Source organism: Ranitomeya imitator, chromosome 4 (assembly GCF_032444005.1).
Source record: "Ranitomeya imitator isolate aRanImi1 chromosome 4, aRanImi1.pri, whole genome shotgun sequence".
Classification (NCBI taxonomy): domain Eukaryota; kingdom Metazoa; phylum Chordata; class Amphibia; order Anura; family Dendrobatidae; genus Ranitomeya; species Ranitomeya imitator.
In genome coordinates, this window is record NC_091285.1 from 515,243,506 (window position 1) to 515,264,463 (window position 20,958).

At 43.9% G+C, this 20,958-nt stretch overlaps 1 protein-coding gene across 1 annotated transcript in view; it reads left to right on the top strand.

Annotated features, from left to right (window-relative positions):
* The window catches only part of ADAMTSL3 (ADAMTS like 3), an 810,189-nt gene that overhangs the window by 586,855 nt on the left and 202,376 nt on the right, over positions 1-20,958 (top strand). Inside the window, exons 14-17 of the mRNA XM_069766101.1 lie at positions 50-197; positions 302-386; positions 14,713-15,002; positions 17,609-17,738. Coding sequence (XP_069622202.1) covers positions 50-197; positions 302-386; positions 14,713-15,002; positions 17,609-17,738 — 653 coding nt within the window. The remainder of the gene's footprint in view (positions 1-49; positions 198-301; positions 387-14,712; positions 15,003-17,608; positions 17,739-20,958) is intronic.

Here is a 20,958-nt window from a genome sequence, read left to right on the forward strand (position 1 = left end):
AAATCTGAATAATCAGTATTCACTATCACACATCTTTTTCTGTTTTCAGTGCACCGTGACATGTGGAAGAGGCTTGCGTTATAGGGTTGTATTATGTAATGATCATCGTGGACAACACACCGGAGGCTGCAACCCTCAGCTGAAGCCCCATATAAAGGAGGAATGCATTGTACCAGTTCCATGTTATAAACCCAGAGGTAAGACAACTTCACTTTCAATAAATGTGCCTGTCGTCCCTTTCATCTGGTTGATAAGTAACATATCTGTCATGCATTGAAGTGCTGCATTCTGTGTCTGCTAGAAAAGTTCCCTGTAGAAGCCAAACATCCGTGGCTAAAACAAGCACAGGAACTAGAGGAGACTAGAACAGCATCAGATCAGCCAACGTAAGTAGAATTTCTATTTATCCCAGTAATCTCAGCAGGATTAGAACATTCTCCAGAAACTTTGTTTTTCTTCTGAAAATAACAATGTACAATGTGTTAGCTGCCCCGTACGCCATACCGAACTGTCGTCTACATCCTGCGTCATTTACTGCAGCTCGTTAGGTGATACACAGGATTCGAAAACCTTCTTGGTATGGGTAAAGTTATGATGTTTTTACTCTAAATCATTTATCTTAAAATCTGCATATTATGGAAAAACATTGTGCAAATAACCAATCTCTAAACAAATAATAAAATAAGTAATAACTAAATAAGTGGCGATGGAGTTTACTGTAAGTAGAAAGATTTCTCATTTTTATTTTTAATAAAGATTGTGATACAAATTTTGAAATTAAAAGAATAAGTAAAGAAATGCAAAAACCTGATAAATAAAAATATGTAAAATATTTCATTTTCTGATTCCCATTTAAAGGAGCCCTAAATATACTGTAAAGTTACACAGTTTCGGCCATCAAGTATTGATGCGTTTTAATGTACACTGGGATTTGTTAAGACTGGCATTTCATAAATCAGCCTTAAGGCCCCTTTCACACATCCGTTTTTTTCTCATAAACTTGTATTAGCGACGGATTGTGGCCTCACGTCTCATCCGTCGTTCTCCAGATCCGTCGAAAATTGTTTGTCCGGCGGCCGGAGACAACAGACAAAGTAACGTTTTTTGTGTACGTAAAAAAACGGACAGAGACGGATTGGTTGCCATCTGTCGTTTGCTAGAGTGGAAGCCTATGGCGCCATATCCGTCAAATGATGGAATCCGATGACGGATTCCGTTTTTTTAACGGAACATGCTCCGATCCAATTAGCCAGATCTGCTAGTCGGATCCATCCAAAAACCAGATCTGTCGCATCAGTTTTTCACAATCTGCGACTGATCCGTCGAGCCAACGGATTGTGACTGACGGCAAAAAGCTGATGTGTGACAGGGGCCTAAAGAGAATCTGAAAAGATGATACTGCTACTAAGAGTAGCAGTATTGCTGTATAGGTCCCAGGAAAAAATAAAAATTATACCTGTATTATAGTAATCTAATGTGCCAGAGATGAAAAAGTCAATCTGCGAAACCACATGCAAAATAGCATGACCGTACATTGGGGGCAAGTCACTGGACTTCAAGTACATCAACAAGCCCCCAATGCACTTAAACGTTAACTGTATATGACTTTTTAAAGGCAACCTGTCACCTGATGCAGGCTGCCCAAACCATGTGCAGCACGAGCAAGATCCTGGCTGCACATCGCAGTCAATTGTAAATTTGCAGTGCCACAGGAGGCCAGTGGAGAACATCATTTTATTTTATTAATAATTTATTTCACAAATATGGCATGCACCATAATTTGCAATTTTTTCTTCTGCATGAAAACTTGTACTTAAAGGGAAGCGGTCATGTGAATTAACTTGCAGATGTGGGGTTCATCTGCAGGTTAATTGAGTCCTGACACTGTGCGGTGCCGGTCCCACTGCCGAGAGAAAATAAAATGTAATCTTCCCAGCAGCGTTCAGCTTCCAGCCATATCGGGGGTGACACTGGGGCGGGTTCAGTCACCGCTCTAACTAGCTAAACAGTCCTCTGCTCCTTGGTACATATTGTGGCTTTGGTAGAGCGGCATTATTATAGAAGTGCATAGTAACTGATGTGACCACGGCGCTCATGTACTGTATTTATTTTATTTGTTAGCAGAGTCACCTACATGTCAATTTCCCTGTAGCCGTAACTAAAAAATTGAGTATTGCATGGTGTCCATCTTTCTTCTCTGACTTAAAGATGAGCATCCTGAACAGGGGACCTCTAGCTAATAACTCAGAAATTCTTTTTAGACTATTTGAAAGTGAGTTTTCCAGATAAAACCTCTTCTATAAAATGCAGCAATCATTTTGTAAAACTTTTCAGATATGGTACGTGCTGCATAGTGTTTCTGAGCATTGGGTTTCCAGGTCCTGAGACCCTCACCAATCAGACGAAACACCGCTCCTAAATGCACAGCTCCTGAATGACCTGCGCGCATATAGCGGTGTACGGGCTCAGCAGTATCTATGGATCTGTAGATTCAATGTCAGACTTGTACGGATATATAGACCATAAACCAGAGTCCATAAACCTCTCTATATGTGCTGCTCGTACAGCAGCTGTGCACTTCAGAGTACTGTTGTGACTGATCAGTGGGGGTCTCAGGGCCCGACCCCTCTGATCAGCAATAGTATACAGCATCTACAACATATAAGACATTTTACAAAATGATAGTAAGTGTTACACTTCAAGAAAGACACTTTTGGTACCGCAGCCCAAGACAATGTGAAACTTCCAGGACCATTCTCTTTAGAGTCACAGAATGTAGTTTTCAGACATTCACTTTGTGTTTGCCTGTCCGGCTGATGACCCTTCATTTCTCAAAGTTGCAGATAGCGGTCCATATTACAGACTACTATGTAGACATGGCGATCCATGAGTCAACACAGCTGTGCTAACTCTGAAGGAAGGGACAAGGGATGAAAACTGAGGTCAAAGTAGGATCAGACAGAAAATGGCTGCCTTTATGGAGTAGGCCACTCTACATACATATTTACACTCCTTAACAGTGAAATTGCAACACCACAAAGGAAAAGTCATGCAATGATGGAAATCACAGGAAGGATAGACATGTTAGTGATATGCATGATGAGAAATGGAAACCAAATTTTCAAAATATCTCAGTTTATTCAGTTTTGAGTATGAGCAGAAATACTCTCCTTGAAATGATATCAGTGAGAGTACTTATGGTTGTCTAAGGCCAGGGTAATATTATTGCATAGCATACGATGCGAGAGCATCAAATGTGATATGCTAATGACACTCAGCTCAAACTGTGCTGCAAGCGTGAGCTGAGTGTCATTTTACTATGATCCGATCTTCTTGCGTGTGAGAATGGGATCACAGGTGCTGAGAAGAATGAGAGATTAATCTCTCCATCCTGTCCATTACCTGTCTCAGTGTATATCGGAGTGCGTTCGGATGACATCGGCTTGTGTAAAGTAACACGGAGCCAAGGGAAGCAAATAAGCCTGGCACCTCCCAGCATGACACGGCGGTGCAGTACCCCACAGCAACCGATCTCTGACACGGACTGTCTTGACGCCTCGGCTGCGATCTGGAGGATACCATTTGCTTTCCATTTGTGAGTTTCTTTGGACATTAAAGACATTTACTTTAAACGTTTATGTGGTCCCTGCCTATCTGTTGCACTGCACCAACCCCGCTGCACAACATTATAAATAAGATCTCCTCTGAGATGTCTTTTTTTCTAAGCTAAACAAGCCCAAAGTTTCCAACCTCTTCTATCCCTTGTAATAATTTAGTTGCCCTCCTTTGAACTGATTCTAACTTCTGAATATCCTTTTTAAAACATGGAGCCCAAAACTGGATCCTATCTTCTAGGTGTGGCCTTACAAGTGATTTATAAAGGAGTAACAACACATTAGGATCACAGAATTTTATCTCTGTTTTTAAATATTTAAAAGTGAGAGTCCTCATTGGTTGATGCCTTTTAATGGCTAACTGAAAAGATGGTAATAAATTGCAAACTTTCGAAACTACTCCAGTCCCTTCATCAGGCATAGACTAAAGGTACCTTCACACATAACGATATCATTAAGGATATCGTTGAAACGTCACGCTTTTTGTGACGTAGCAACGATCCCGCTAACGATATCTTTATGTGTGACAGCGACCAACAATCAGGCCCCTGCTGGGAGATCGTTGGTCGTGGGGAATGATCAGGACCTTTTTTTGGTCGCTGATCACCCCGCTGTCATCGCTAGATCGGCGTGTGTGACGCCGATCTAGCGATGTGTTCACCTGTAACCAGGGTAAATATTGGGTTACTAAGTGCAGGGCCGCGCTTAGTAACCCGATATTTACCCTGGTTACCGTTGTAAAAGTAAAATAAAAAAAACCACTACATACTCACATTCCGATGTTTGTCACGTCCCCCGCCGTCAACTTCCCTGCACTGACTGTCAGTGCCGGCCGTAAAGCAGAGCACAGCGGTGACGTCACCCCTGTGCTCTGCTTTACGGCCGGCGCTCACACAGTCAGTGCGGGAAGCTGACGGCGGGGGACGTGACAGACATCGGAATGTGAGTATGTAGTGTTTTGTTTTTTTTTACTTTTACAATGGTAACCAGGGTAAATATCGGGTTACTAAGCGCGGCCCTGCACTTAGTAACCCGATGTTTACCCTGGTTACCCGGGGACTTCGGCATCGTTGAAGACAGTTTCAATGATGCCGAAGTCTTTCCCCTGATCGTTGGTCGCTGGAGAGAGCTGTCTGTGTGACAGCTCCCCAGCGACCACACAACGACTTACCAACGATCACGGCCAGGTCGTATTGCTGGTCGTGATCGTTGGTAAATTGTTTAGTGTAACGGTACCTTAATAGAAATTCTTAAGAATCACATATTTATGCACACCACAGCACAGAAAATGCCATATATAAGACAGGTGATAGGAAGCAGAATTATCATTATGTGAGTGATAAACAGTTATGTCCATAAATATTGGAACAGTTCATAGATAAGGAGTGTGAATCTTTTATTGTCCTTTGATTGGGGTCTGGTTCTATGTTATGATGCCCCCACACGGTCTGAGGAGCAAATTCCTTAACTGATGTAAAAAGACATAAATCCATGCGACACAATCATTCCTGCACTAAGAGTGTCAAAGGTCATCATCAGCTTATATTCCCAGACTCTTCTGTCTCTCTTAGATTTGAAGCTACCTTTTAACACAAGTAATTTCATGTCCATAATGTTATGATTTGGGAGACAAAAATGTATTGCCACAGGTAGATCCATTCTTTTTTCTCTTATTGCATGGCGATGAGAGTTCATCCTTGTTCTCAGTTTCTGCCCTGTCTCCCCCACATACAGACCCTCAGTTGGACATTTAGTACAATAATTAGGTACACCACATTAGATGTGATGCAGCTGAAAGTTCCAGGGATCTTGTAGTCCTGATATGAATTAGGGATCTTTATCTTATCCGTGGTCATTATAAGTGGACAGGTTTTACATTTTTTCTGGTTGCAAGGAAGGGAACAGAGTAGTCTCGAAAGCTTGCAATTTGTTACCATCTTTTCATTTAGCCATTAAAATGTATCAACCACTGAGAACTCTCAATTCTAAATATTTTTCTATCCACTGGCTAACACAGTACCAAGATATATATCTTTCCGGTATCTCTCTTTTTATACACCCTAATATCTTGTATGCTTTTGCAGCTGCTATTTGACATTGAGTACTGCTGCGCAGCTTACTTGTAACCAGAATTCCATTTAATGTTAATTTTATGCGGCAATATGATACTATATTCCAGTTACTGAGAGTCCTATTCTCAACCCACGGCTCCCATCCTCTCTTCCTCTTAAAAGAATTTGTTTGCCACTATGGCCGTTACTTAGCTTCTCTGCTTCTGACGCCTTAGGATCCCCGCCCAAGGTACTCTTTGTCTCACATTCTCTAAGTTATAAACTTGGAGCTGTACTACTAGGCGTCCTGTCTCAGGATCGGTCTCCTGTAAATCCCTCCTGTCCTTGAGCCACTTCTCTTTTGTTCTCTCTACTCAGGATCTCTCTATCCACTGCCTCAGTCTCCAATCGCTTTGGGGACACCCATCCTATGTGATTCGGCTGAGTTCTCAGACCAAAGGTCTGATCTAGCTGCACTTTAGCCCCTTCTACTCTGGGCTAGTGCCAAATATTAACTCTAACTTTCCCTACTGTTGGACAGAACACAACACCCTCCTTCACTAATAATGCATATCACAATTCAAATTAAACGTCAAGATACATTTACAACTATAACGTGGGCAGTATGTCCATTTCCTTACATTTACACAACTACCCTCCCCCCAGATTCTAGTCTAATGATATCATCTATCCATCTTTAATCTCACCATCTATCTTTAATAATCTATCTATCTATCTATCTATCTATCTATCTATCTATCTATCTATCTATCTATCTTTTAATTGCCTGTTGCCACCTGGTATATAACGGCTACCCAACAACTTAGCATAATTGAACTCTATCAATCAGTTATATCACTTACCTGCCTGTTTATGTCACTTTTGCAGCTTCGACAGCTCCTTGAATAAGTCAACATAGTTCTCTATTAGGCTAGGTTCACATTGCGTTCAGGGGCAACGTTAAACGGAGTACGTTACACCGCGGCATAACATTGAATGCAATGTCGGACGCATCGCCTAGCGCACGCCCAGTATGGGCGTGCGCTAGTGATGTGCCGTCATTGAGGTGACGGACCCGAGACGCTGGCTGCAGCGTTTCCGGGTCCATCACTGCTAGCGCAGATGGAGCTAGCAGAAGCTCCATCTGCGGTAGCGTGATGTAGCGCAGGCACTTGCGCTAGCAGCAGCCCGTTAGCATATGTGCTGAACGGGCTGCTGCTAATGCAATGTGACCCTAGCCTAACTCATCTTAGTGAATGAAATCATTGTCCCTCCATCTGAATATATTCTGTCATTACTCATCCTTCTGTGTCCACATGTAGACATCTGTCAGTCTTTGAACGACATTGCCATATAACTGGCTGTGTCTTGGAGAACTGTATCTATCAGACTTTGGAGGGAATTTCGCGGCCTTTCCTCGGCATCTGCTGTAATTTCAGAACAAGGATACAGTACATTACATCTGTCTAGAGCTGGCCTTTGTGACTATGAGCAGCATAGGAATAAGTCCGGCTCTACTCCAAAGCACAGACACAAGCATTGCCAAACCAGCCTCGTGCTAGATAAATACCTTGGCCTTTGCGGTCTACCACGGCTAGTGTCCTACATTTATATAACTGTACAACATTCAAAGAACTTTTTTTTCTGTTGGCAGAATATAATATGACTTGCTGGAAGAGGAGAGCCAAGAAAAATTTGATCCTGACCTTTTTTTGTTTTTAGTTGTGGAATGTGATGACAGTTGAAACCCATGATGATTTTTAATGCTGCCCCCCAGGGTCCTCTATATTGCACATGGCTTCACCAACCTTGTGTATTATTCTTCAAACATTTTTTAGAACACTGGATATTTAATAATTTCCTAGATCCATGATAAATCATGGTAGGTGGTTGAACTGGACAGAAGGAGTTGCTTTGGTGCAGGTATAGTAAAATACGATGACATTGAAATAAATGAATTTTCCGTCATCACATTTGTTCCTGTCTATCATAGTAACATAGTAACATAGTCACATAGTTAGTAAGGCCGAAAAAAGACATTTGTCCATCCAGTTCAGCCTATATTCCATCATAATAAATACCCAGATCTACGTCCTTCTACAGAACCTAATAATTGTATGATACAATATTGTTCTGCTCCAGGAAGACATCCAGGCCTCTCTTGAACCCCTCGACTGAGTTCGCCATCACCACCTCCTCAGGCAAGCAATTCCAGATTCTCACTGCCCTAACAGTAAAGAATCCTCTTCTATGTTGGTGGAAAAACCTTCTCTCCTCCAGACGCAAAGAATGCCCCCTTGTGCCCGTCACCTTCCTTGGTATAAACAGATCCTCAGCGAGATATTTGTATTGTCCCCTTATATACTTATGCATGGTTATTAGATCGCCCCTCAGTCGTCTTTTTTCTAGACTAAATAATCCTAATTTCGCTAATCTATCTGGGTATTGTAGTTCTCCCATCCCCTTTATTAATTTTGTTGCCCTCCTTTGTACTCTCTCTAGTTCCATTATATCCTTCCTGAGCACCGGTGCCCAAAACTGGACACAGTACTCCATGTGCGGTCTAACTAGGGATTTGTACAGAGGCAGTATAATGCTCTCATCATGTGTATCCAGACCTCTTTTAATGCACCCCATGATCCTGTTTGCCTTGGCAGCTGCTGCCTGGCACTGGCTGCTCCAGGTAAGTTTATCATTAACTAGGATCCCCAAGTCCTTCTCCCTGTCAGATTTACCCAGTGGTTTCCCGTTCAGTGTGTAATGGTGATATTGATTCCCTCTTCCCATGTGTATAACCTTACATTTATCATTGTTAAACCTCATCTGCCACCTTTCAGCCCAAGTTTCCAACTTATCCAGATCCATCTGTAGCAGAATACTATCTTCTCTTGTATTAACTGCTTTACATAGTTTTGTATCATCTGCAAATATCGATATTTTACTGTGTAAACCTTCTACCAGATCATTAATGAATATGTTGAAGAGAACAGGTCCCAATACCGACCCCTGCGGTACCCCACTGGTCACAGCGACCCAGTTAGAGACTATACCATTTATAACCACCCTCTGCTTTCTATCACTAAGCCAGTTACTAACCCATTTACACACATTTTCCCCCAGACCAAGCATTCTCATTTTGTGTACCAACCTCTTGTGCGGCACGGTATCAAACGCTTTGGAAAAATCGAGATATACCACGTCCAATGACTCACCGTGGTCCAGCCTATAGCTTACCTCTTCATAAAAACTGATTAGATTGGTTTGACAGGAGCGATTTCTCATAAACCCATGCTGATATGGAGTTAAACAGTTATTCTCATTGAGATAATCCAGAATAACATCCCTCAGAAACCCTTCAAATATTTTACCAACAATAGAGGTTAGACTTACTGGCCTATAATTTCCAGGTTCACTTTTAGAGCCCTTTTTGAATATTGGCACCACATTTGCTATGCGCCAGTCCTGCGGAACAGACCCTGTCGCTATAGAGTCACTAAAAATAAGAAATAATGGTTTATCTATTACATTACTTAGTTCTCTTAGTACTCGTGGGTGTATGCCATCCGGACCCGGAGATTTATCTATTTTAATCTTATTTAGCCGGTTTCGCACCTCTTCTTGGGTTAGATTGGTGACCCTTAATATAGGGTTTTCATTGTTTCTTGGGATTTCACCTAGCATTTCATTTTCCACCGTGAATACCGTGGAGAAGAAGGTGTTTAATATGTTAGCTTTTTCCTCGTCATCTACAACCATTCTTTCCTCACTATTTTTTAAGGGGCCTACATTTTCAGTTTTTATTCTTTTACTATTGATATAGTTGAAGAACAGTTTGGGATTAGTTTTACTCTCCTTAGCAATGTGCTTCTCTGTTTCCTTTTTGGCAGCTTTAATTAGTTTTTTAGATAAAGTATTTTTCTCCCTATAGTTTTTTAGAGCTTCAATGGTGCCATCCTGCTTTAGTAGTGCAAATGCTTTCTTTTTACTGTTAATTGCCTGTCTTACTTCTTTGTTTAGCCACATTGGGGTTTTCCTATTTCTAGTCCTTTTATTCCCACAAGGTATAAACCGCTTACACTGCCTATTTAGGATGTTCTTAAACATTTCCCATTTATTATCTGTATTCTTATTTCTGAGGATATTGTCCCAGTCTACCAGATTAAGGGCATCTCTAAGCTGGTCAAACTTTGCCTTCCTAAAGTTCAATGTTTTTGTGACTCCCTGACAAGTCCCCCTAGTGAAAGACAGGTGAAACTGCACAATATTGTGGTCGCTATTTCCTAAATGCCCAACCACCTGCAGATTTGTTATTCTGTCAGGTCTATTAGATAGTATTAGGTCTAAAAGTGCTGCTCCTCTGGTTGGATTCTGCACCAATTGTGAAAGATAATTTTTCTTGGTTATTAGCAGAAACCTGTTGCCTTTATGGGTTTCACAGGTTTCTGTTTCCCAGTTAATATCCGGGTAGTTAAAGTCCCCCATAACCAGGACCTCATTATGGGTTGCAGCTTCATCTATCTGCTTTAGAAGTAGACTTTCCATGGTTTCTGTTATATTTGGGGGTTTGTAACAGACCCCAATGAGAATTTTGTTACCATTTTTCCCTCCATGAATTTCAACCCATATGGACTCGACATCCTCATTCCCTTCACTAATATCCTCCCTTAAAGTGGACTTTAGACAAGACTTTACATAGAGACAAACCCCTCCTCCTCTCCGATTTTTACGATCGTTTCTAAACAGACTGTAACCCTGTAAGTTAACTGCCCAGTCATAGCTTTCATCTAACCATGTCTCGGTTATTCCCACTATGTCAAAGTTACCTGTAGATATTTCTGCTTCTAGTTCTTCCATCTTGTTTGTCAGGCTTCTGGCGTTTGCGAGCATGCAGTTTAGAGGATTTTGTTTTGTTCCAATCTCCTCACTGTGGATTGTTTTAGAAATGTTCTTACCTCCCTTCTGAGTATGTTTTCCTGGGTCGTCTTTGTTCGAGTCTAATGTTTTTCTTCCCGTCCCCTCTTCTTCTAGTTTAACGCCCGCCTGATGAGTGTAGCGAGTCTTCTGGCGAATGTGTGTTTCCCAGGTTTGTTGAGGTGTAGTCCGTCTCTGGCGAGGAGTCCATCATACCAATAATTCACACCGTGGTCCAGGAATCCAAATCCTTGGACCCCACTATGAAATGCATCTATCATAAACCATTCAAGAGTATGAAGTCATAGCTAACTTCTGTATGACATATGTACTACAATATCACTTTTTCCAGTTCACAGTGGAGAGTAAAAGGAACAGTTCATAAATGGAAACCAGTGAATCAGGGAAAAGGACCCCTTTTATTACAGGTCATAGTGTGCAATGAATCATCATGCCACTGTCCACTACAGATCGTTAAAGTCTGCATGACGTCTTTCACTACAAACCATAGGATGCACAGAATCGTCCACTACAGGTCATCAGTCATTCCGTGACTCCCATACTACAGGCAATGATCAGCAAAGGATTCCAATTCTCCTTTTGCTGCCGGCCATAACAAAGGACCCTCAGGCCTCTGTTTACTACCGGTTCTAAGGTCCAAGGATCAACATTGCCCCCTTTACTACAGGACGCAAAATGCAAAGAATTAACAAGTCCTTTCTCAATATAGGCTTATGGTCTTTAGTAAAAAGAACAACTTTACATCTCATCACTTTATTATGTCCATTCTCATCAGCTAGTGGATATAAGGAGGACCTATATTATTATTTATTTTACTCATTTATATAGCACCATTGATTCCACATCACTTTACATACATTATTGGCACTGTCCCCATTGGGGCTCACAATCTAGATTCCCTATCAGTATGTCTTTAGAGTATGGGAGGAAACCTACACAAACACGAGGAGAACATATAAACTCCTTGCAGATATTGTCCCTGGTGGAATTTCAACCCAGGACTGCAGAGAAGCAAGGCTGCAGTGCTAACCACTGAGCCATGTGCTGTAGAGAGTGCCACAGACATTAGATTTATGGATTCTGCATGGAGATAAAAAAATAAATCAATTTATCTCTTAGTTACTATTGTGAACAAGACAAAACCGTTATTTTTTACGTTAAATGATTTTCTAATTTCATAAAACTAATTAATCAAGGGATTTTCATTACTTAGCCAGAATGGATAGTGGCTACGGATGGTGGCTACAGATGGTGGCTACAGATGGTGGCTACAGATAGTGGCTAGGGAGAGTGGCTACGGATAGTGGCTATGGATAGTGGCTATGGATAGTGGCTATGGATAGTGGCTAGGGATAGTAGCAATGTATAGTTGCTACGGATAGTGGCTACGGATAGTGGCTACGGATAGTGGCTAGGGATAGTGGCTACGGATAGTGGCTACGGATAGTAGCTAGGGATAGTTGCTACGGATAGTGGCTACGGATAGTGGCTACGGCTAGTAGCTAGGGATAGTTGCTATGGATAGTGGCTATGGATAGTGGCTAGGGATAGTGGCTATGGATAGTGGCTACGGATAGTAGCTAGGAATAGTAGCTAGGGATAGTGGCTACGGATAGTGGCTACGAATAGTGGCTAGGGATAGTGGCTAGGGATAGTGGCTAGGGATAGTGGCTACGGATAGTGGCTACGGATATTAGCTAGGGATAGTTGCTACGGATAGTGGCTACGGATAGTATCTAGGGATAGTTGCTATGGATAGTGGCTACGGATAGTGGCTAGGGATTGTGGCTACGGATAGTGGCTACGGATAGTGGCTATGGATAGCGGCTACGGATAGTGGCTACGGATAGTGGCTACGGATAGTAGCTAGGGTTAGTTGCTACGGATAGTGGCTACGGATAGTGGCTACGGATAGTGGCTACGGATAGTGGCTATGGATAGTGGCTATGGATAGTGAATAGGGAGAGTGGCTATGGATAGTGGCTACAGATAGTGGCATTAGATAGTGGCTACGGATAGTAGCTACGGATAGTGGCTAGGGATAGTGGCTACGGATAGTGGCTACAGATAGTGGCTAGGGATAGTGGCTATGGATAGTGGCTAGTGATAGTGGCTATGGATAGTGGCTCGGGATAGTGGCTATGGATAGTGCCTACGGATAGTGGCTATGGATAGTGGCTATGGATAGTGGCTAGGGATAGTGGATATGGATAGTGCCTACGGATAGTGGCTATGGATAGTGGATATGGATAGTGGCTAGGGATAGTGGCTAGGGATAGTGGCTGTGCATCTCTGTGAGGCCTGTACTGCTAAGGACTGACTCTGACTATTGTATTTTCTGTCCATGTGCTGCCCATATGCGCTCCTGACTGCCCCATGACAGCACACCGACCAATGGAAGTCAGTGTGCTAGTGGACAAAAGCCATTTAGCACAGGACCAAAATGCATAAAAGCATTGCTCTGTTCTATCTGATTTTTGGATGAACCCTTAAGTTCATTGAGTGCATTGAAAAAACAGATGCCGTAATGACACCATCTGTGTAACAGATACATTGCAAAGATTACATGGAAACATGAATTGGGACTTCTATTATTTTTTATTAATGTAAAAAACTGCTGCCATACGGATGTCAATAACGGACATATGCATGATATATGAATGTGACAGAAAGCTAAAAAAAAGTAATTTTAATTTTTATTTCATAAATCAATAATACATGTGAAAATAAGCAACTTTTAATGAATCTTATCAGAAAGATCTGCTTCTTTCAGTGAAGACTTTCCCATTACTGAGATAGGAGATGGCGGCTGCTACTGATAAGCTTCTAGATAGGCGGGAGATGATGAGGGGAGGAGCTCTGTCTCTAGCTCCTCCCTCCTCCCGTCTACACAGAAGTCAGTCATTAGCAGCCGCCATCTCCTATCTCATTAAAGGGAAAGTCTTCACTGAATACAGATTTTACCTCAGAATTGAGAATTTTGATAATGACCAATCAATTCTGTCAGAGAATGAAGCAAATCTCTCTGATAAGATAGATTACAAAGTTGCCGATTTTCATCTGTACTATTGATGTATGGAGTAAAAATTCAAGTGACGGTTACTCTTTAAACAGACAACCCTTTGATTTGACTAGACAAATTTTTACTTTGATTTTCCTTGTGGTGCTGCAGGAAAATTAGACACTTATTACCAGTTTTCTCCATAGGGTGCTGTTGTTTGCTGGGTGCCAAAAGAAGGGGGACACTTTATGGAGATTTTTTTTTAGTCAAGAGACCTTTCTAACAAATAGGGAACGTTCAAAGAGGACCCATTAATTTTGGTTTACAACTGGATGGAAAACAATCAAGTGCTTGTCCCGCAATGTACATTTTAATCAACAGATCTTGGAATAAAAATAATGTCCACAATTGGATGTATTAAAAAAGTCCCTGCCTGAGATAATCTTATAAATGTGCCCTGCTGTGTACTGTGTAATGGTTGTGTCTGACCGTACAGGAGCATGGTCTGATCATACCACAGCTCCTGGGCAGGGGAGGAAGAAAAAGACTATACAGACATTACAGCAGGGGAACATAGCTGCAGATTCTTTCTGAGGTAAAACATTTCCCTGCCTGTTTAAAACATGTTTCTACTCACAACATATCATCTATGATCCCATGCTGTAATGTCTGTATAGTCTTTTGCTTCCTCCCCTGCCCAGGAGCTGCGGTAAGATCAGACCATGTTCCTGCACAGTCAGACACAGCCATTACACAGTACACAGCAGGGGCACATTTATAGGATTATTTCAGCACAGGAACATTTTATTTAATCACATCCAATTGTGGAACTTATTGTTATTCCAAGATCTATTGATTAAAATATACTTTCTTCTTGGGACAACCCCGTTAACTCTTTATAGAGCAGTAAATAGACAAATAATGCATAGACAACAACTAAATTAGACTGTAAATGTGAATCTGAAGAGCAGAAAAGTTGTTTCTGTTGTCTGACTACTTGTAGATAGAAAGCTAGGTAGTAGCTGCCAGGTAGCTAGATACAAAGCTTTCTACCCGATTATATGGGAACTGCAAGAAATATAACAGTGTCATCATGAATCATCCATTGTTGCAGGTTCATCCCAGAAGCATGGTCACCGTGCAGTGCTACATGTGGTCGTGGTCTTCAAGTGAGGGAAGTCAAGTGTCGCATTTTACTGACATTTACTCAGACTGAGTTAGAATTGCCGGAAGAAGAATGTGAAGAAGAAAAGCCCATTGTAGAAAGATCGTGCTACCTCCCACCGTGTGAGGGCGAAGCAGTGGACCAAGCAGTAGAGCTTCCCACACAAGAGGAGGAATCGGCCGAGATGTATGACTGGGAGTATATCGGCTTCACGGCCTGCTCCAGCAGTTGTTCAGGAGGTAGAGATTGTTACATGCATGACCATATATGATCCCTTGTTACATTACTAACGTGTCATTTTTCCGTTCTTCCCACCTGGATCTGGACCCGGTTCGGTTTTAGACCAGTATCTGCAGAATTCCAGCTTTCCCTGTTATCTACAATCTTGCCGCATCTTCTACTGTCCAGTACAGACCCTAGATCTAGAACTTTGTGCTCTTATAGACAGATATTCAAGTATTGGAGCACCCTTTACGATGCTTGCCAATTCTTGCAGCCAAGAATCTGTGCTTGTGGTCACTCGTACTTCACAGACCACATCCCGTTCACACCCATTCATTTTGGACAGGCACTTTGTTATGGAATTTACCCCTTAATACAGTGTAGGAGGGGCACTGTCTACAAACAGTACATTTAGTTTACTTAGGACTTCCTAATTCTTGGTAAAAAGTAGATTACGTGTTTTACCCTTATTTTTTATTGATATGTAAAAGAAAAATACATACTTTGAAAAAGGACATTTCACCACTTCTCAAATGCCTGTGTTAGTAAATATTTTTTCTACCTGTTATGCTTCTAGAAATGTATAAATAAATTGACAAATTTCACCATTCCTCTTATCCTTAGGCCAGTCTCACACGTCCGGAAAAAATCGGTACCGGAATTATCCGTGTCCGTGTGCCCCTACGTTTCTGTGGCACATTAGTGTGGCACACATGTGCCGCCCGTGTGCCCACTGGGTACCACACGCACCGTGCTGGGTACCACATGTACCAGCATCTGGTGCTGAAGCCCCATTCATATTTTCCCTGCAGCAGCGCTTGCTGTAGAGAAGATATGAATAATTGTGTTTAAAATAAAGATCTATGTGCCCCCCCGCCCTCCCACCCCCTGTGTGCCCCCCCTCCCCCTGTGCGCCCCCCCTTCCCCCCGCTGTTCTGAAAATACTCACCCGGTTCGCTCCCTCGCTGGCGCTGCTTCCAGTTCTGGCCGCATCTTCTCCTGTATGCGGTCACGTGGGGCCGCTCATTTACAGTAATGAATATGTGGCTCCACCCCTATGGGAGGTGGAGCCGCATATTCATGACTGTAATCGGTGGCCCCACGTGACCGCATACAGGAGAAGCTGCGGCCAGAATAGGAAGCAGCGCCAGCGAGGGAGCGAACCGGGTGAGTATTTTCAGAACAGCGGGGGGAAGGGGGGGGCGCACAGGGGGAGGGGGGGCACACAGGTGGTGGGAGGGAGGGTTTGGGCACATAGATCTTTATTTTAAACACAATTATTCATATCTTCTCTACAGCAAACGCTGCTGCAGGGAAGATATGAATGGGGCTTCAGCACCAGTGGGGGGGACAGCGCTTAATGTAGCGCTGTCTCCTGCACGGCACACGGACTGAACACGGACAATGTCCGTGTGCGGTATGTGTTTTACACGGACCCATTGACTTTAATGGGTCCGTGTAATACGTGCGCTCCCACGAACACTGACATGTTTCCGTGTTTGGCACACGGAGACACGGTCTGCAAAAAATCAATGACATCTGAACAGATGCATTGATTTGAATGTGTCTACGTGTGTCAGTGGCTCCGGTACGTGAGGAAACTGTCACCTCACGTACCGGAGCCACTGACATGTGAAACCGGCCTTACACAGTCCTGAATTTACCAAACTACGCTGACAGTGTCATTACTAGGGCTCGTGCAGACGACCTTACGAGTTATTAGAGTGATCTGACAAAACATCAGATCGCACTTAAACCAATGTTAGTCTATGGACCATGCATGCCTGATTTTTTTTCTTGGACAGATACTGCCTGAGGAAAAGATTGCTGCATTTCTGAGTTTGCTCCAATATCCAGATCGCACTCAGACATGCAAGTCAGTGAGTCTGTGGAAACGATCTGACTGCACTTGGATGACATCTGAGCGCAGTCCGATTTCCACAGACACAGTGGAGAAAATAGAGAATTTTTTTCTCCATCTTCTCCAAATCCCCAAAAAAATTTGATCACACTATGCTCATACTCTGATCAAACTTGGATCCACTATCTGAGAAAAGAAATCTGATATGTGCAAGACCCCATAGAATAACATTGTGATCCAATGTTTTGTTGGATCGTACTCGGACTGAAAATACAGCAGTCGTCTACACCTGTTCTTATAACTATAAATTAGTCCTCCTCAGTTCCCAATGCACAGGCGTACTTAGTTTGGCCCAGAATGCTTGTAAAATTAGGATTACAAAAAAATGAGATGTCCACAGTTATTAAACATGTAGCTCTATATAGATTACTATTGGGAACTGGCTGCACTAATTACTAGAAATACGACTTTATTAGGGATGCTGGACAGAAAGGCTTCTGTGCTTCTTGCCATCAGAATGCTACATCCCGTTAAACCATTATTTTCCCTTTTAAAGAAAGAGATTTTATTCACTACTGATAAGATAATGGAGAATTCATCCAAAGAGCTCAATGACGAGAATCAGAGTTGTTACTATTAGAGCAAGAGGTTCTAACGTTTGGAAAATGTAGAACAGATGGCATTTCCTGTACATTGCCTTTTCCTCAACGACTGATTATATTTCCTTCATATTTACTTTAGTTTTATATCCCTTTAATCTAGGAAGACAAGAAGCCATCGCAGCCTGCCTCCATATCCACACAAAAAGAATTACTAACAACTCGCTGTGTGACAGCTCGATGCGTCCACCGCCAATGACCAGAGCCTGCAACACCAAACTGTGCCCTCCAAGGTACTGTCTGTAGGGAGCAACGTCGCCTCTGCTGAATTACATGATTTATAGTTAATATATAATAGAAACTGGTATGTAGATTATCGAGAAGTCTTGATGTCCCCTAAGGCCCCTTCACATGTCTGTATAATACCGATACCGGAAAAACGGTGCCGGTGTCATTAGTATTTTGGATTAGTGTGGCATCCGAGAGGAACAGTGTGGCATCAGTGTGGCATCAGAGCCATCAGTGTTTTGGATCTCGTGCCATCAGTGTTTGGATCAGTGTGTCATACATTTTTTACACTTTGGCTTAAGAAAAATCCATTCCAAAACTTCTCCTATACTTTGCAATGTTAAACACATACAGCACACTGATGCCATCTGTATACTGTACATGTTTCACATGGACCCATAGACTTGTATTGGCCCTTGTCATCCGTGCTGCTGGTAAAAAATGGATAGCTGTGCAGCACCATAGATTATAATGGGTACCTGTGACAACCATGAAAGAATGGATAACACACATAATGCAAACACGGACATGTGAAGGGGCCTTGAGCAAACAAACAAACTGAGCTCAGAGACTGAATCCTTAATTGGCTTAGATTAGTGGTGTGAAGTGTGTGTATGTGTGGCCTCCAGTTCTTTTCATGGTTGTCACACAGAGATATGTCTGTTTTTTACCAGCAGCACCAAGACAAAAATCAATACAAGGATTAGCATTGCAAAAATGAGGAGAAGCTTTGGAATTGATCATTCTTAAGCCATAGCAGAAAAAAACATATGGCACACTGCTGGCTCGCTGATGGCACACTGATAACACACTGCTGGCACACTGATGCTACACTGATGTCACACTGATGGCACACTGCTGGCTCGCTGATGGCACACTGCTGGCTCGCTGATGGCACACTGCTGGCTCGCTGAAGGCACACTGATGACACACTGCTGGCACACTGATGTCACACTGATGGCACACTGCTGGCTCGCTGATGGCACACTGATGTCACACTGCTGGCACACTGATGTCACACTGATGTCACACTGATGGCACACTGCTGGCACACTGATGTTACACTGATGTCACACTGATGGCACACTGCTGGCTCGCTGATGGCACACTGATGTCACACTGCTGGCTCGCTGATGGCACGCTGCTGGCTCGCTCATGGCACACTACTGGCTTGCTGATGTCACACTGATGACACACTGATGTCACACTGCTGGCTCGCTGATGGCACACTGATGTCACACTGCTGGCTCGCTGATGGCACGCTGCTGGCTCGCTCATGGCACACTACTGGCTTGCTGATGTCACACTGATGACACACTGATGTCACACTGCTGGCTCGCTGATGGCACACTGATGGCACACTGATGTCACACTGATATCACGCTGCTGGCTCGCTGATGGCACACTACTGGCTTGCTGATGGCACACTGATGTCACACTGATGGCACACTGATATCACACTGATGGTACACTGCTGGCTCGCTGATGGCACACTGCTGGCTCGCTGATGGCACACTGATGGCACACTGATGTCACACTGATGTCACACTGCTGGCTCGCTGATGGCACACTGATGACACACTGATGTCACACTGAAGTCACACTGATGTCACACTGCTGGCTCGCTGATGGCACACTACTGGCTCGCTGATGGCACACTACTGGCTCGCTGATGGCACACTGATGGCACACTGATGTCACACTGATGTAACACTGCTGGCTCGCTGATGGCACACTGATGTCACACTGCTGGTACACTGATGTCACACTGATGGCACACTGATGGCACACTGATGTCATACTGCTGGCACACTGATGGCACACTGATGTCACACTGCTGGCTCGCTGATGTCACACTGCTGTCACACTGCTGGCACACTGATGGCATACTGATGGTACACTGCTGGCTCGCTGATGGCACACTGCTGGCTCGCTGATGGCACACTGATGGCACACTGATGACACACTGATGTCAAACTGTTGGCACAATGATGTCACACTGATGATACACTGCTGGCTCGCTGATGGCACACTGATGGCATACTGCTGGCTCACTGATGACACACTGATGTCAAACTGCTGGCACACTGATGTCACACTGATAACACACTGCTGGCTCGCTGATGGCACACTGCTGGCTCGCTGATGGCACACTTCTGGCTTGCTGATGGCACACTGATGGCACACTGCTGGCTCACTGATGACACACTGCTGACTCGCAGATGGCACTCTGGTGACACTGCTGGCTCACTGATGGCACACTGCTGGCTCGCTGATGGCACACTGATGACACACTGCTGGCTTGCTGATGGCACACTACTGGCTTGCTGTTGGCACACTGCTGGCTCGCTGATGGCACACTGATGGCACATTGCTGACTTGCTGATGGCACACTGCTGGCTTACTGAAGGCACGCTGATGGAACACTGCTGGCCTGCTGATGGCACACTTCTGTCTCGCTGTTGGCACACTGCTGGCACACTGCTGGCTCGCTGATAGCACACTGATGGCACATTGCTGGCTCGCTGAGGGCACACTGCTGGCTCACTGATGGCACCCTGATGGCACACGGCTGGCTCGCTTATGGCACACTGCTGGCTCACTGATGGCACACTGCTAGCTCGCTGATGGCACACTGATGGCACACTGCTGGCTCACTGATGACACACTGATGTCAAACTGCTGGCACACTGATGTCACACTAATGACACACTGCTGGCTCGCTGATGGCACACTGCTGGCTTGCTGTTGGCACACTGCTGGCTCGCTGATGGCACACTGATGGCACAATGCTAGCACACTGATGGCACACTGCTGGCTTAATGATGTCACACTGCTGGCTCGCTGATGGCACACTGCTGGCTCGCTGATGGCACACTACTGGCTCTCTGATGTCACACTGATGACACACTGCTGACTCGCTGATGGCACACTGCTGGCTCGCTGATGGCACACTGATGACACACTGCTGACTCGCTGATGGCACACTGCTGGCTCGCTGATGGCACACTGATGACACACTGCTGACTCGCTGATGGCACACTGCTGGCTCGCTGTTGGCACACTGCTGGCACACTGCTGGCTCGCTGATAGCACACTGATGGCACATTGCTGGCTCGCTGAGGGTACACTGCTGGCTCACTGATGGCACGCTGATGGCACACTGCTGGCTCGCTGATGGCACATTGCTGGCTCGCTGATGGCACACTGCTTGCTCGCTGATGG